The sequence below is a fragment of the Nansenia antarctica genome (genome assembly GCF_963989245.1).
Source record: "Nansenia antarctica genome assembly, chromosome: 4".
Lineage (NCBI taxonomy): Eukaryota > Metazoa > Chordata > Actinopteri > Argentiniformes > Microstomatidae > Nansenia > Nansenia antarctica.
In genome coordinates, this window is record NC_137689.1 from 48541936 (window position 1) to 48554745 (window position 12810).

Here is a 12810-nt window from a genome sequence, read left to right on the forward strand (position 1 = left end):
TCTCCACAAAGTTTCTGCGTAGATCGACGGCGCCTCGCAATTCCTTATATTTGTGAAGAAGTCACATCTTCTGACACCATGTTGTGTCTTGCTGTTCTCTCTGACTTACAAGATACACTTTATAATAATAATGACTCTGGTCTCTGGAGCAACGTTCAGCGTGCGTCTTTATTCACCATTGCAACCACAACTAGACCACACTAGTCAATCGGTGATAACATTGTCAAGATGTAATGCTACGGAGGCAATAGCAATCAATCCCAGATCTATGCTAAACATAGCAATATACTACAGTCAGTATGTTAACATCAGATATATAAACGGGTTATTTTGATAAACTGGACACATTTTGTGAATATATATGGTTACTTTCTCGCCTGAAAACATATAATAACTTCATAAAATGACATATTAACACTTGTAGAGCCAAATTAAAGATTTTCGCCAATGGCGGATTTTACATCTGAGGGAAAGCTCTGGTCAAGAAACTACTTCCGGTTGTTTTGACGGATCCAACGCAACGCAAAAGCTGAAATATTTTGACTGATTACCGCACCCTGCCGGACAAGAAACGCAATGCAGCGCAACGCAACGGATCAACGCAACTGCCCCATTGAGATGAATGACTTCCGGTGCAACGCAATGACCTGGTGTGCACGCAGCTTTAGGCTACATTAGAACTTTGCATCCTTTGAAAAAAAATTGTGGGATGTAAGGATCTTGTAACTTCGCAAACAATAGCAGCATTTAAATAGTTTAGTTTATGTTCAACTGGAAAAGGTAGTGAGCACAGATTTTCGTGTTTTGACTTTGCTGGGAGTTCGTTAAAAATGCCTTAAAAAAAAGCCTTTCCACCAAAGAACTGTGTATATCTGCCATATATCATACCTCCACTATGATTGGAAATTAAGTAGTGTTCAGTTGTGGAATTATATTTAGCAGTAGCGATATTCTGAGTCTGGGGCAGTTCTTATGCGCTCTGCCCTGCTGGTTGCGCGATGCAGGACAGCTGTGAAAGGAAACTGACCAGGCAATTTTCAGGCTTCCATTCACACCTACACGGTACTTTCCATGGAATTATACATGTTCTCGACCAGGGAATTTGCCAGAGCGGATTTCCCTGGTCAGTCGCATTCAGACATACGCCGACCCTGGAAATTGCATGGAATCGACTGGGAAGGCTCGTATGTGTGAAAGGGCCTTTACTTAAACAAATTGTAGTTGTTGTAACTCTCTTCGGATAAAGGCGTCTGCTCAATGCCAAAAATGTCACGTAATGTCACAAAGTTTTCACCACAACTGTAAGACGAAGATTAATATCAAAATACAGGTCATTGTCATGTCACCTGCGTCCACCCTTGAGTGTTTTCACTGTTCCTTTAAAACCAGAGTTCACTGCACATGCCATCAGTCTCCAGTCCCCACTCCCCTGTCTCCTCCCGTCCTCCAGCTAATGGCTAAAGCAGTTCCTGGCGCTCTGTCTGTCTGTCTGGAATGAGACTCCTCTTTCTCCAACCTGTTTCACAGCCCCCTGGTTTCCTGCAGATTTCCACATTCTAGAATGATAGCAGGATGACTTGGGCCATTTTTGTTTATCCAAAAGGTTTTCTACTTCAGTTACTGTCTCAAGGGCATGTCTGGTCTCTGATCCATTCTATGAGACAGCAAGATCTGAATGTTAACCCAAACCCTAATCCTAACCAAAATAAGGGGAAAAATAGAATGCTTGGGCTCTGTTGGGCCAGCTTCCTGTTTAGTAATAGAGTACATTGTGTAAGGATACACCCTGAAATACAGCCAGACTCCGAGTTACCATAGTGACAGCTCTCTTAGTAGTTGTAGGCTACATTATGTTGACGCTCCTGGCTAGAGCTGTTGTCGGAGATGACCGATGCTTGAACTTGCAGCTCCTTTCTGTTTCTAGTTCAAAGCCAGATCCTCCCTCATCGTCCTCGGTACTTCCTTTCCCCAGAGGGATCCACTCAGTCCTGGAACATGTGGTGCCGTCCCCGGAAAATCTCCTGTGTGATAAGAGCGCGGGGCATACTGAGGTCCAGACGGGAATGGGAGAGAGGCCAAGGATACTGTCCAGGACACAGGCTACAGGCCCTGTGGAGCAATGACATCATACCCACCTTGAGCCAGGAGAAAAGCTGTTATTCTCTCAGATTCATCGTCTGACCCTTTTTAACCCTACCCGTCCTCTCCCCCTCTCTGACTAACTTACCGAAGAGAATTCAAAGAGACAAAACTAAATGAGAAATCTATACAAACCACGTAAGGCCTACATTAGGGCAATATTAGGCATGTATCAACTTTTTTTTTAATGCATAAAAAGAACAACATTTGGGAATCATTCGGAATGTCAGTTCAACTTTTTAAAAGGTGGAAAGAATATCAGCAGACAGATATTTTTCACAGTAGTTTCCATACGCAACGAGAGCATAAATAAAAGCAGGGAAGAAAATAGTTGGCAAGTTTTATAATATTGGCCCTCCTCTCCCACTCTCTGGGGTTGGACGCACTTGAATGCAGTTCAGTGAATTATTCTGGCACTGAGGTTTGCATGTAATGACTTCTGACAGCACTGGAGACACACTGAAGAGCATGTCTGTCTGTGCATGAGTATTTGTGTGTCTATTCTTGAGAACCACATTCCAATTCTGGAATCGTTATTATATATGAGTCGCCACGAGTAACCGCATGTACAGGACACTGCACTAGAGAAACCTCCTTCGAAACAAATGGAGGATACTGAACAGTAAACAGTTGAAAGAACCTGGCTTACATTCTATTCAATCTCCTAGATTCCCCTAGAAAAAATTTGAATAAGGTATTAGAGTGATGAATGTCAGTAAAGTTTTTAGAGTAATTGAGGGGTACAGTGAGGGGAAAACCAGCTGCCCTCTCTTTCACACAGACACACTGGCTGGAGCGAATCTGGGCCTTGTTCCTGTCTGGCCGTTGTCCAACGTTGATGGGATTTTTGTTCTGATACGTGTTATGCTCTCCTCTCTGCATTCACAAAGAGTGAGGCCTTAATTTGTGCTTTTTAGAAATTAAAGTAAACAAGGATAAATCATTGGTCTGTTCGAGCTGCTTTACTCCTCATAGAAGGCACCTTGTTATTGTGTATGTGGGATTCTGTAATGGGCATAATGAATTAATTGGTGACGGTACTATTATCCTCAGACTTCTTAAGAGGTGGACAAAAACAACATAGGGTAATGGCATAAAGTGCAATCCCTATGCCCTATATACTCCTGGCTGGTGTGATGCCACTCTCTTGGCGGGTTGTAGACACCCTTGAGTGATTGTCCAGTTGGACTATCCACGTTTCTCAGATGACCTCCGCTTTGATGTTGCTGTAAGATGACCCTCCACCAGGCCTGTTGTTCTGGTATGCCAGCTGGGGTGATATGGGGGTAATTTGTCAAGGAGTTTGGGATCTCTTTTGCACTCGACTTGAGTCCTCTCTAATCTCTCTAATTGGGATAGGGGGGGTCCTAGGGTATATACCGTGGCAGCTGGCAGATCGTTGTGGTCTAAGCGAAGCGATTTGACGGGGTCAGAGGAGCACGGGCATCAGAGTGACTGAGTGTTTCCCTCTGTTTTCTGTCTGCTTGCCTGCTGGTTCCAACAAATCCTGGAGCCGGCAGAGGAAACACCATTTTTTTTTTACTGTACTCAGACAGACTCTCAGACACAGTGGCTCTGAGTTGATCTGTCTATTGGCAGTTCTGACACATGTGCTTGTTTGTGTACTGAAGCTGTTGATTCATTTCCCTTCCTTTTCATTTGATTGACTGACTGACTGACTGACTGACTGACTGACTGACTGACTGACTGACTGACTGACTGACTGACTGACTGACTGACTTTGCACAGCGTATATGAGAAAGTTGAGGTGTTTGTTTTATGAGGTAACTTTTTCCCCCTCTTTTTTTACAGCCCTATGTTCAGGGGATTATAGCTCTTTACCCTTCAGGCTGTTATGTCTTTATTGGCATGTGCATGTGTGCCTAGTGGTATTCACGCGTGCGCTTTAACATGGGAACCCCCTTAAGGCTTGTGTAAATACTCACTTATGTTGCGTGGTGGAAGGGGTAAGGCAGGGGGAGCTGCATGTGTTATAACAGCTGTCGTCTTTCTTGACAGGGAGTCAACACAACCACAGTGTTATCAAAGACACCAAGCTGCACCATCTTCAGAGAATGATTGGCAATCAATGAACATCATTATAGTGATTCAACATTCTCAGTTTTCTTTAGTCTTTGGTTGATAAACTAGGATGTACTTATGTTGAATGTCACTTTTTCTTATTGGAGTAGCTTTGTCTTTTTCATGTGTCGCAATCTAAAATATTGTCATGTTTGAATATTTTTGCAATCAAAATGATTTCAATTGATATGAACTAGGTTCCTTGTGATGGATGGCAGGCCTACGTTTATTGGTGTAGGCCTAGTCGTTTTTTCCCATACCTTTTCAATCAACAATATACAATAAATATACTTTTATACAATTTAGTCTGATAGTAGGATGTAACAAAGTGAAGGAACTGTCATTGTAGGCCATGTTACTTGTTTTAGTTTTTAATTTATTAAAATGTCTTGAGATTTTACCCCTCATCACTCATTGGTCAAGTTTCCAGGCGCGTCACTGCCTCTGAACAACGTACAAAATCACAACAACTAATCGGACCAATAGCGCACGGAAGTCGTAGTCTATGGATGCGGGTGGAACGTGAAGTGTAGTAGAGAGTCGGAATTATTTCATGAAGCGCATCGTTTTCATCGCATTCTTTATTTTTAAGTGCAGAGTGAAGACACTGTAACACGGTTTTGTAACAGACTTCCGGGAGACTGCAACTTGAAAGACCATCTCTTAGAATGCGCTGTTTAGCTGGTCAGTGTGAGAAAAGCAATGGATATCAAAACTTCATGAATTCTTGAATACCGCTCGAAGAAGATTGTTGTGGCCATTGAATTGTTAGTGTATAACATTTTCTGGATGCGTTTTCATAATACGAAAAGCTGCGTGGCAATGTGTGGTGTTTCTACTGGAATAGCCTAATTTTGAAGGGCTAGGTTTTGATTTCTTTTTGACAGATTTAATGGAGATACAAAAATCCATATGTTGAAGGCTGGCATTTATTCGTATCAGTGTTTTTCGAAATGGCAAGTTTTGCCGGGTTGATAAAGTGGACTAGAAAATCCTATTTTTTTGTATGCTTTTCACTTGTACTTTTTGGCTGTGTCTGCATCGCGTCCCCTACCCATGGTCGTCGGCTCGTTTGCTGGCAAGCTATCATGAAGTGTCATGGAGAGCCGGAGTGCCACTACGCGTATGATCAATACATTTACGCCTGTGCGCCTATTATCAACGGGGATCGGAAGAAGTGTCCCAGTCATTGTATATCCTCCCTCATCCAGCTCAATCTGACCGAGAGTGGGCCAGCGCTGGAGGAGTGTGACTGCGCCGCCGACCCCGTGTGCAGGAGCACCAAACGCGCCATAGAGCCGTGTCTGCCCCGGACCAGCAGCATGGGCTGCACCGAAGCCCGGCGGCAGTGCGAAAGAGATTCTCAATGCAGCTCAGCGATGCGAGACTATTTATTTCACTGCCGCAAACTTTTCGGAGGAGAGAGATGTTCAGACGAATGCAGGAGAGTGATCGCCAATTTGCGCAATATACCCAAAGCACAACAATTAGATACATGTGTTTGTGATGGTACGGAAAGGACAATATGTGAGTATGTCAAAGTTAGTATGAAAAACTTTTGCTTTGACTCGAATGACAGATTTGCAGGTAGCGGGTTTTCCGATTCGGAGGAGGATTCTGAAGATGATTATGAAGACATGGAGGATTATCTGTACGTGGAAAACTCATGTAGCCCGCTCGTCTGTCAGAGTGTATTGACTGCTATGGCCACCATTTTGGTTTTAATGCAACTTATCTAATAGGCTATCCCAGTTGATTCAGTTGTTTGCCTTGTAAAACGTTGACACTCAGATAGAGAGACAGAATAGCAACACAAAGCTACAGTCAGCTTTATATAGTTTCACCTCTTCACAGCACACTTGTGATAGCCCTCTTGGTATGCACACATCATTAAATGGCCTTCTGCAGTTTCTCCTACTTATTTCTCTCTCATCTCGCCCTACTTATGTCTCATCATGAGAGCCATTGATGGAAGTTTTAAAACAAATTGAGACCTTTGATGAGCATCTACAGATGTAGAACTCATGCACCTGAGAGTATGTTGGTTGGTTGCAGTATCAATCATGTCCCTCATATTTACATAAACTCACTCATTATAGTGTTAAAATGACATTTAAGGGAGATTATTTTTATATAAAAAATCTGTAAAGTTTAAATGTACAGTATATTGTATAATATTGATTTGTTGTCAGAGATGGGGCCTATTTGTTTATCAATGCTAAGATATTTGCACTGTATAGAATTGTCAATGCTTCACTGTGATTATATTGTTTTCGTATGTGCACACAAAGGGAGGAAATATATGTCTTGCTTAAAGTGTCATTGACTCTTGATATTTGTGCTATCTGCTATTTCAGTGCTCTCTTTGACAGCTGTACCAAGCCTTTCTCGCAAACCCCCTAATTAAAAACCAAAGTTTATCAGAGCTACTGAATGTTGTCTAAATCCTAGTCCAAAAAGAAAAGCTCTTAGTTGGAATCATACACTTGACCTTGTAAACATCAATGTTTGCCTAAGGCATAAACTGTTAATGCTCGAAGACTGTTTAAACATTAGGAAGAAAGACCCCTCCTCTTGGGGATTGCTCTTCAAATGGAGCCAAGAAGGGCCTGGCTAGTTTATTTATCCTCACCCCATGTGTTTGTTAGAAGTCTTCACACAGAGACAGCGAGGAAAAAAGCTGTGTCCGGGTGAATGGAGACTTAAGTAGCCATTACAAATGCACACGGATTGGACCGTTGTGTATTTAAGCTATGCTTGAAGGAGTTTATGCTCTTAATACTTTCACATACACCTGACTAGTATTTGAATTTCTAGCAGACATTTGCAGATTTTGCAACCCACCACCAACAAGGCATGTTGATTGTGTACAGACATGAGATGGATTCATGATTGTATCTCTCTTTGACACCCTATCCTTCGCTTGTCACCAGAGGACTTGAAACCAATGATGGCAGCCATGTTGTTTTTCTTGCGAGAGACAAGGGCCCTCCACCTAAGTGAATGGAAGAGAAGTCGAGTGGCACTTCTGTCATGGAAATGTGAAACACACAATGGTGGAGCGGCACAATGTGCAGGCACTTCATTCTCTGTGTTTCTCTCTGACACCTTGGAGAGGCGGGGGAGAAGGGGTAGGCGGCAGGGAGACACAGGCCTTCTGTTGGGACGTGAGAAAGTTCTGTCAAGACGGGTCCTCTTGAATGCTGAGATATCCCTCCATGCTTCATATGGGCAACAGTTTATCCCAAGATCTGCTTACAAGCATTATGACATAGTAAGAACAATTAATGTGAATATATGTATAGAGCTTGTTGTTTCCCATATCAGGTCCTCACAATAAAACATGCTATATTAAAGAATACAGGAACACGTTCTATAAATTATTAATATAATTGATAGATATACTGTTGTTAACTTAACTGATCATATCTGTTTGTCAAGCATGGCTAACCTAGTATTAAACTGCGGTACAGTTGTTGAATTAGTCTCATTACCACTGATACTGATGTAAATAAGTAATACTTCTATCTATATTTCTGAACACCTCAGTTTGGTTGTTAATCAACTGAGCTAAATAGAACCAATGATGTATTGTGCTCCAATTGCCATCGCTTCCCACTGAATGTAAAAAAAAAAATGCAAACCCTGGAAACCATGCAGCTTGTCAGGGTGATGTGGCGAATGCATTTCTGGGCCTTTGTTACAAGTCACAAAAGAGAGTACTGCTGCTTTAAGAGAGCAGGCCCCTGGTCCCTCCATTAATAATTGTAAAGCCTCTTTATTATTGCTGGGGATAATGAAGGAATGAGAGTCATATGGGGCCCCCAAAACCATACTTTCCTCTGCAATGTTTTCAATTAACTTTTGGCACTAGAGGAAAATAGGCAAGTTGTTTTTTTCCCCATGCTGAAACAGAGGAGAGTCAACAGGGGCTTTAGCTACAGGGACCAGAACCTCATTAAAATTGCCTCATCATAACTCAAACTGCTGCCTGTGCAACCCTCCTCCCCCACCCACACCAGCCCCTCTCTCCCTCTGGGTTACTCACCCCAGCCCCTCTCTCCCTCTGGGTTACTCAGTGCTGAAACAGACAAGTAACCTTGTAGTAGTGGACATTCATGCAATAAAGAAAATATGACTTATGGTTGAGATGTGTTTTATAATCGTGACTCAACCACCTGTAGATAGAACACAATTGATCTCTTTAAAGTATTTTAGTCTTTTAAAGTTTTAATATTATCGAGAGGTAAGTTATTTTGTATTGTGTTACATGGGGCCATCCATATGTTTTTGATCAGATAGGGTGCATTGGAGCATATTTTATAAAATGCTCATTAGAAAGTTATGAAAATAACTTGGCTGGACTATTTTCCATGTTTTCAAACTATTTGTTTTCAGACACAATAGACGGAGCACAATGGGGGTCATGAAATGACTCCCTTTCTCTTTCAAGCCCTTGTGAAAACTTCTTCTCTTTTTTTTTATTCCAAGCTGCCACATTGATTCTGTCACGTCAAGCCTTTTCTGAGTTCGCCAGCTTTTGAAAAAAGGGAAACGGTCTCTAATCCAGTTATACTTCCCTGTGCCTGCTCTGAACCCTGAGAGGGATGGAGAGAAAAAAGAGGGAAAAGGTTAGATGAAAGTGCTTTCAAAGAGACTGAGTTTGATTTCCCAGTCATGTGTAAACAGATGGGCCAATCTCAGAAACCAGGATGAACCTATTCGAAAGCAAAGTGCCTTATCCATTTGCTTACATGCTTACAAGTTTGCTTACGACTTGGGCTCATTTTTCCAAAGATACATTTTTTACAAAGATACATTTTTACTTGTCATCCATGACATGCGCTGTGGATTACGGTTGCTGCCAGTAGTCTTGAGGACATCTGAACGTTTGACCAACGAATAAACAAACTCACCCCACAGACAAGCGGAGTAGGTAAACCCCAGTGGCCCACTGAAAGCTGGGAGGGTAAAAAGGGGTGACTGGTTCACCCTGGGCTTTTCGAGAGGTGAGAGGGGGTTACGGTGGGGGAGGGTCTGATTTATGATTGTTAAGTGCCTGGGGGGAAGGGTCTGGAGTGGAGGGGGTGGGGAGGGGGTTGAATGTTGTAGAGTTCAGAACCTCTGAATGATGATGCTGACACAAAGGAGGGATCTTCCCCCCCGGCCAATCAGATCACTTTACCCAACCTAGGATCGCTGGATGGGAGACATTGCCGGGTGCCCTGATTGGTTCCTGCCTTTCCCTCCCGTGGCCCGCCTGGCCAAAGGGGAATGGAGGTAACGGTGAAAGGAACGAGGGAAGCGTAGGCTTGGGGGAGAGGAGGAGGAGGAGGAGGAGGAGGAGGAGGAGGAGGAGGAGGAAGGAACACAAAACATTGCTGACACGGGGCATAACTTCATTTCCACGGCGCTGGGACAGCTGTGTGGAGTAATCTGCCGTAGCAGCCCTCTAAAACATCAATGCCTTCAGTGACCCCAGGGGGGGCGACTCCAACTGTGTCCAGCCGTTTAGAGGGGAGAGCTGGCTCCTTTCACACCATTCAGGGGTTTGTCTTAAAGAAATATCCCTCCTTGCCTCTCCTTCTCTGATATGGATTGTGTGTTTATATGTCCAATGAGACAACAATGGCTCACTTTTGAAAGCAAACTTAGAATTCATGCCTTCTACCATTTGATCAGTGAGCTGCAGAAACATCACATGCAGAAATGTTATCTGAGGAAAAAAAGACAATGTTATTATTTTTGTTAACTTGTCTAGAAGCTATTTTTAGCTGTTTCTTGACAAGGGATCACAGACATGATGAGCTTTTTCGTGAATGATATATTTTATTAAGTATATTTTATGAAGGACATTGCATATCCCGATTCCATATGCCTTTCTAAAATAAATGCTAAGTGCATTCCTTTGTCCTCATGTGATTCAAGTTACTTTAGTGAATTTATGAAAGACTTGTAAGTTCAGTTTACCAGGGTTTGACCTTTCATTTATTTCCAAACCATGTATTTAACTGAACATCCTCAGATGCTCAAATTGGCCAATTGTAAAATATCAGCAATTGTTTTGAACATAATTTAATTGAATTGAATTGTTTAAGTATATATTAAGTATAATATATTAACTAAAATATATTTTCCTCTTAAATAGCAAAGACGTTTCTCCTTTTGTGAGCTCAACATTGAATCAATATATATACATATATATATATATATATATATATATATATATATATATATATACAGTGTATATATATATATATATAATTATTTTTTTAATACATGGGTAAACAGAGAACTGGGCAGTCTATCGATTGCAAGAGGTTCATTATTTTGTGCTAACCATTTTGTTGTAGTGGAGTTGAGAACAAAACATTTTAGCTTAAGATAATGGGCTGAGGCAGGGGTGCTGTCCAGAGTGAATGGGCTCTCCCAGGAGCTCAATAGCAGCCCAAAGCTTTACTCCATTATCCTGACATCCCGAGGGCCAGGGGCCACCACCCCCAGTGGCTTTCTCTTAGGTATTCATCCATCACACATTCCTCCCCTCTCCCTCCTTCATGTCTCTTTCTTTTTACGTGACGATGGGAGGGTGGGTGTTATTTCCGAAAAACAAACTGTACCATCCAGAGAGGGGGAGAGGGAAAGGGAAAGGAACAGAAGATGAGAAGGGAATGGAGTTATGTCCAGATGCCTGTGGGTGAGAGAGAGGGAGAGAGAGAGAAAGAGAGAGAGAGAAAGAGAGAGAGGGAGAGAGAGAACCTGGGTTGATATGAGGCCATGGAGGTGAGACTATAGGCAGATGCCATTTTAACTATTTCAACGAGACACTCTTAGCTCACACTATGAATATGAAAGCTTCCCACATGATGTATTTATGCAGAGCCAAAAGGTTCTAACAAAGGTAAAAAAAAAAAAAAAAGAAGATGCACAAGAGAGAGAACAAATATAAAATGTATTGTATTTACATATTTTGCTGGGATAGTCAGCCCACCTTAATTCCAATATTTCATTTCAATGTGTTTGATCAGTTGGTAAGAAAGGCGTTCATATGAAGCTGTGCTGCCCATCAGCAAATGCCACTCCTGTACTGTGGGAATGTCACTACTCTACATCTGTTGATGATCATTTCAGGGCACAGAGCAGGGTAGTTTGTATCCAGTCTCTAGTGTAAATCTTCTTATCTTTCCTAATCTCTGTTGCACAAATAGCCTAATGAAAATGAAAATATTATTATATAGTCTTATTTACTGTATACATGGCATTAAAGGAGATACAGTATATGCTAACATTTAACATCTCAACATAAAGGATTTAATGGCGATGTGAAGAGTTTTAGCTTATTTGGATGTTTTACCTTGCAACTCCCCAAAGTGGCAGTACTCTCATTACTGTGTAAGCATGAAGACACTGAAAGCCTCCACCCCCTCACACACACACACACACACACTCTCTCTCTCTCTCTCTCTCTCTCTCTCTCTCTCTCTCTCTCTCTCTCTCTCTCTCTCTCTCTCTCTCTCTCTCTCTCTCTCCCATTCTCTCTCTCTCTCTCTCACTCTCTCTCTCTCTCTCTCTCTCTCTCTCTCTCTCTCTCTCTCTCTCTCTCTCTCTCCACTGTTTGTTTAACAAGCTTGGCTCTAGTGCAAGGATCTCTAGTCATGCCTGCAGTGTTGATGGTAAATGACTCAATTTAAATCCAAGAACAAACATGCAAATCAAAGCCAGCTGAGCTTGGCAAACACCACAGTTCATCCTCAGCCCCTTCTCCCATTGGAAGAATCTACAGTAGGAGCATTAAGTCTATTGATAATATATTTCCTCACAGAGGACAGCTAGAGACAGAGTCAAGTCACAATATTGGGGCTCACATTAGGTACAATGCGGTTATCAAAAGGCCATTCTGAACTAGCTAATAGGCTAAGTACTACCACATGTGTAATTAATACTGGAGCTTGAGAATGAAGTATATTCCTCTCTGGTTAAAAAAAAAAAAAGTATGGGGGGAGGGGTGTCAGTAATGCAGGGAAAGTTTCTCCCTGCAGCCATTTCTACATCTGTAGCAAATCTTTCATGATCTTCTTCCCTCAACCTGTTCTCTATCTCAAACACCATGATTCTAGCTCTGAATCTCTCTGCCATCTATTTCTCTGTCTTGTATTTCAGTTCTCTCTATCCAGCCCTCATACTAAGCCCTCATCTGGTTCTAATTTTCACAGCGAAGCCTGCTGGACTGCGGCCATGTTTTTAAAGATGAGTTATTAGCCCATTGATACAGTATACTTACCCACCCAACACTATTGATGTGAGTCAAAGTGGAAAGACTCACAGTTATATATTTGTTCGATATAGAGCAAGGCTATTTTTTTAATAAAGGCTTGCATGTGACTTAAACATATATATTTTTTCTACTTAGATAGCATGGGCCTCATAAGATGTACTGCCTTTTTCTGTACAATGACATTGGTATACGGTTGCTCTTCAATGTAATGAGTAACATTCAGAAGACAAAAGAGGACTTACTTTTCTTTCTTTTTTCCATAGAATTTCATGTTTCTATACATTTGCACGTTTGTTTTAAAAGAACAATCGTTT

The 12810-nt window shown here is 41.9% G+C and overlaps 1 protein-coding gene across 1 annotated transcript; it reads left to right on the forward strand.

Moving 5' to 3' along the window:
- The first annotated feature begins 4742 nt into the window (after nucleotides 1–4742).
- Nucleotides 4743–7681, forward strand: gas1b (growth arrest-specific 1b). Its single transcript, XM_080528965.1, has one exon. The coding sequence runs from the start codon at nucleotides 5175–5177 to the stop codon at nucleotides 5958–5960; it is 786 nt and encodes a 261-aa protein (XP_080385091.1). The 5' UTR covers nucleotides 4743–5174; the 3' UTR covers nucleotides 5961–7681.
- The last annotated feature ends 5129 nt before the right edge of the window (nucleotides 7682–12810 follow it).

Coding starts and splice junctions, on each gene's coding strand:
- gas1b (XM_080528965.1), top strand. CDS start 5,175: ATGGCAAGTTTTGCCGGGTTGATAAAGTGGACTAGAAAATCCTATTTT.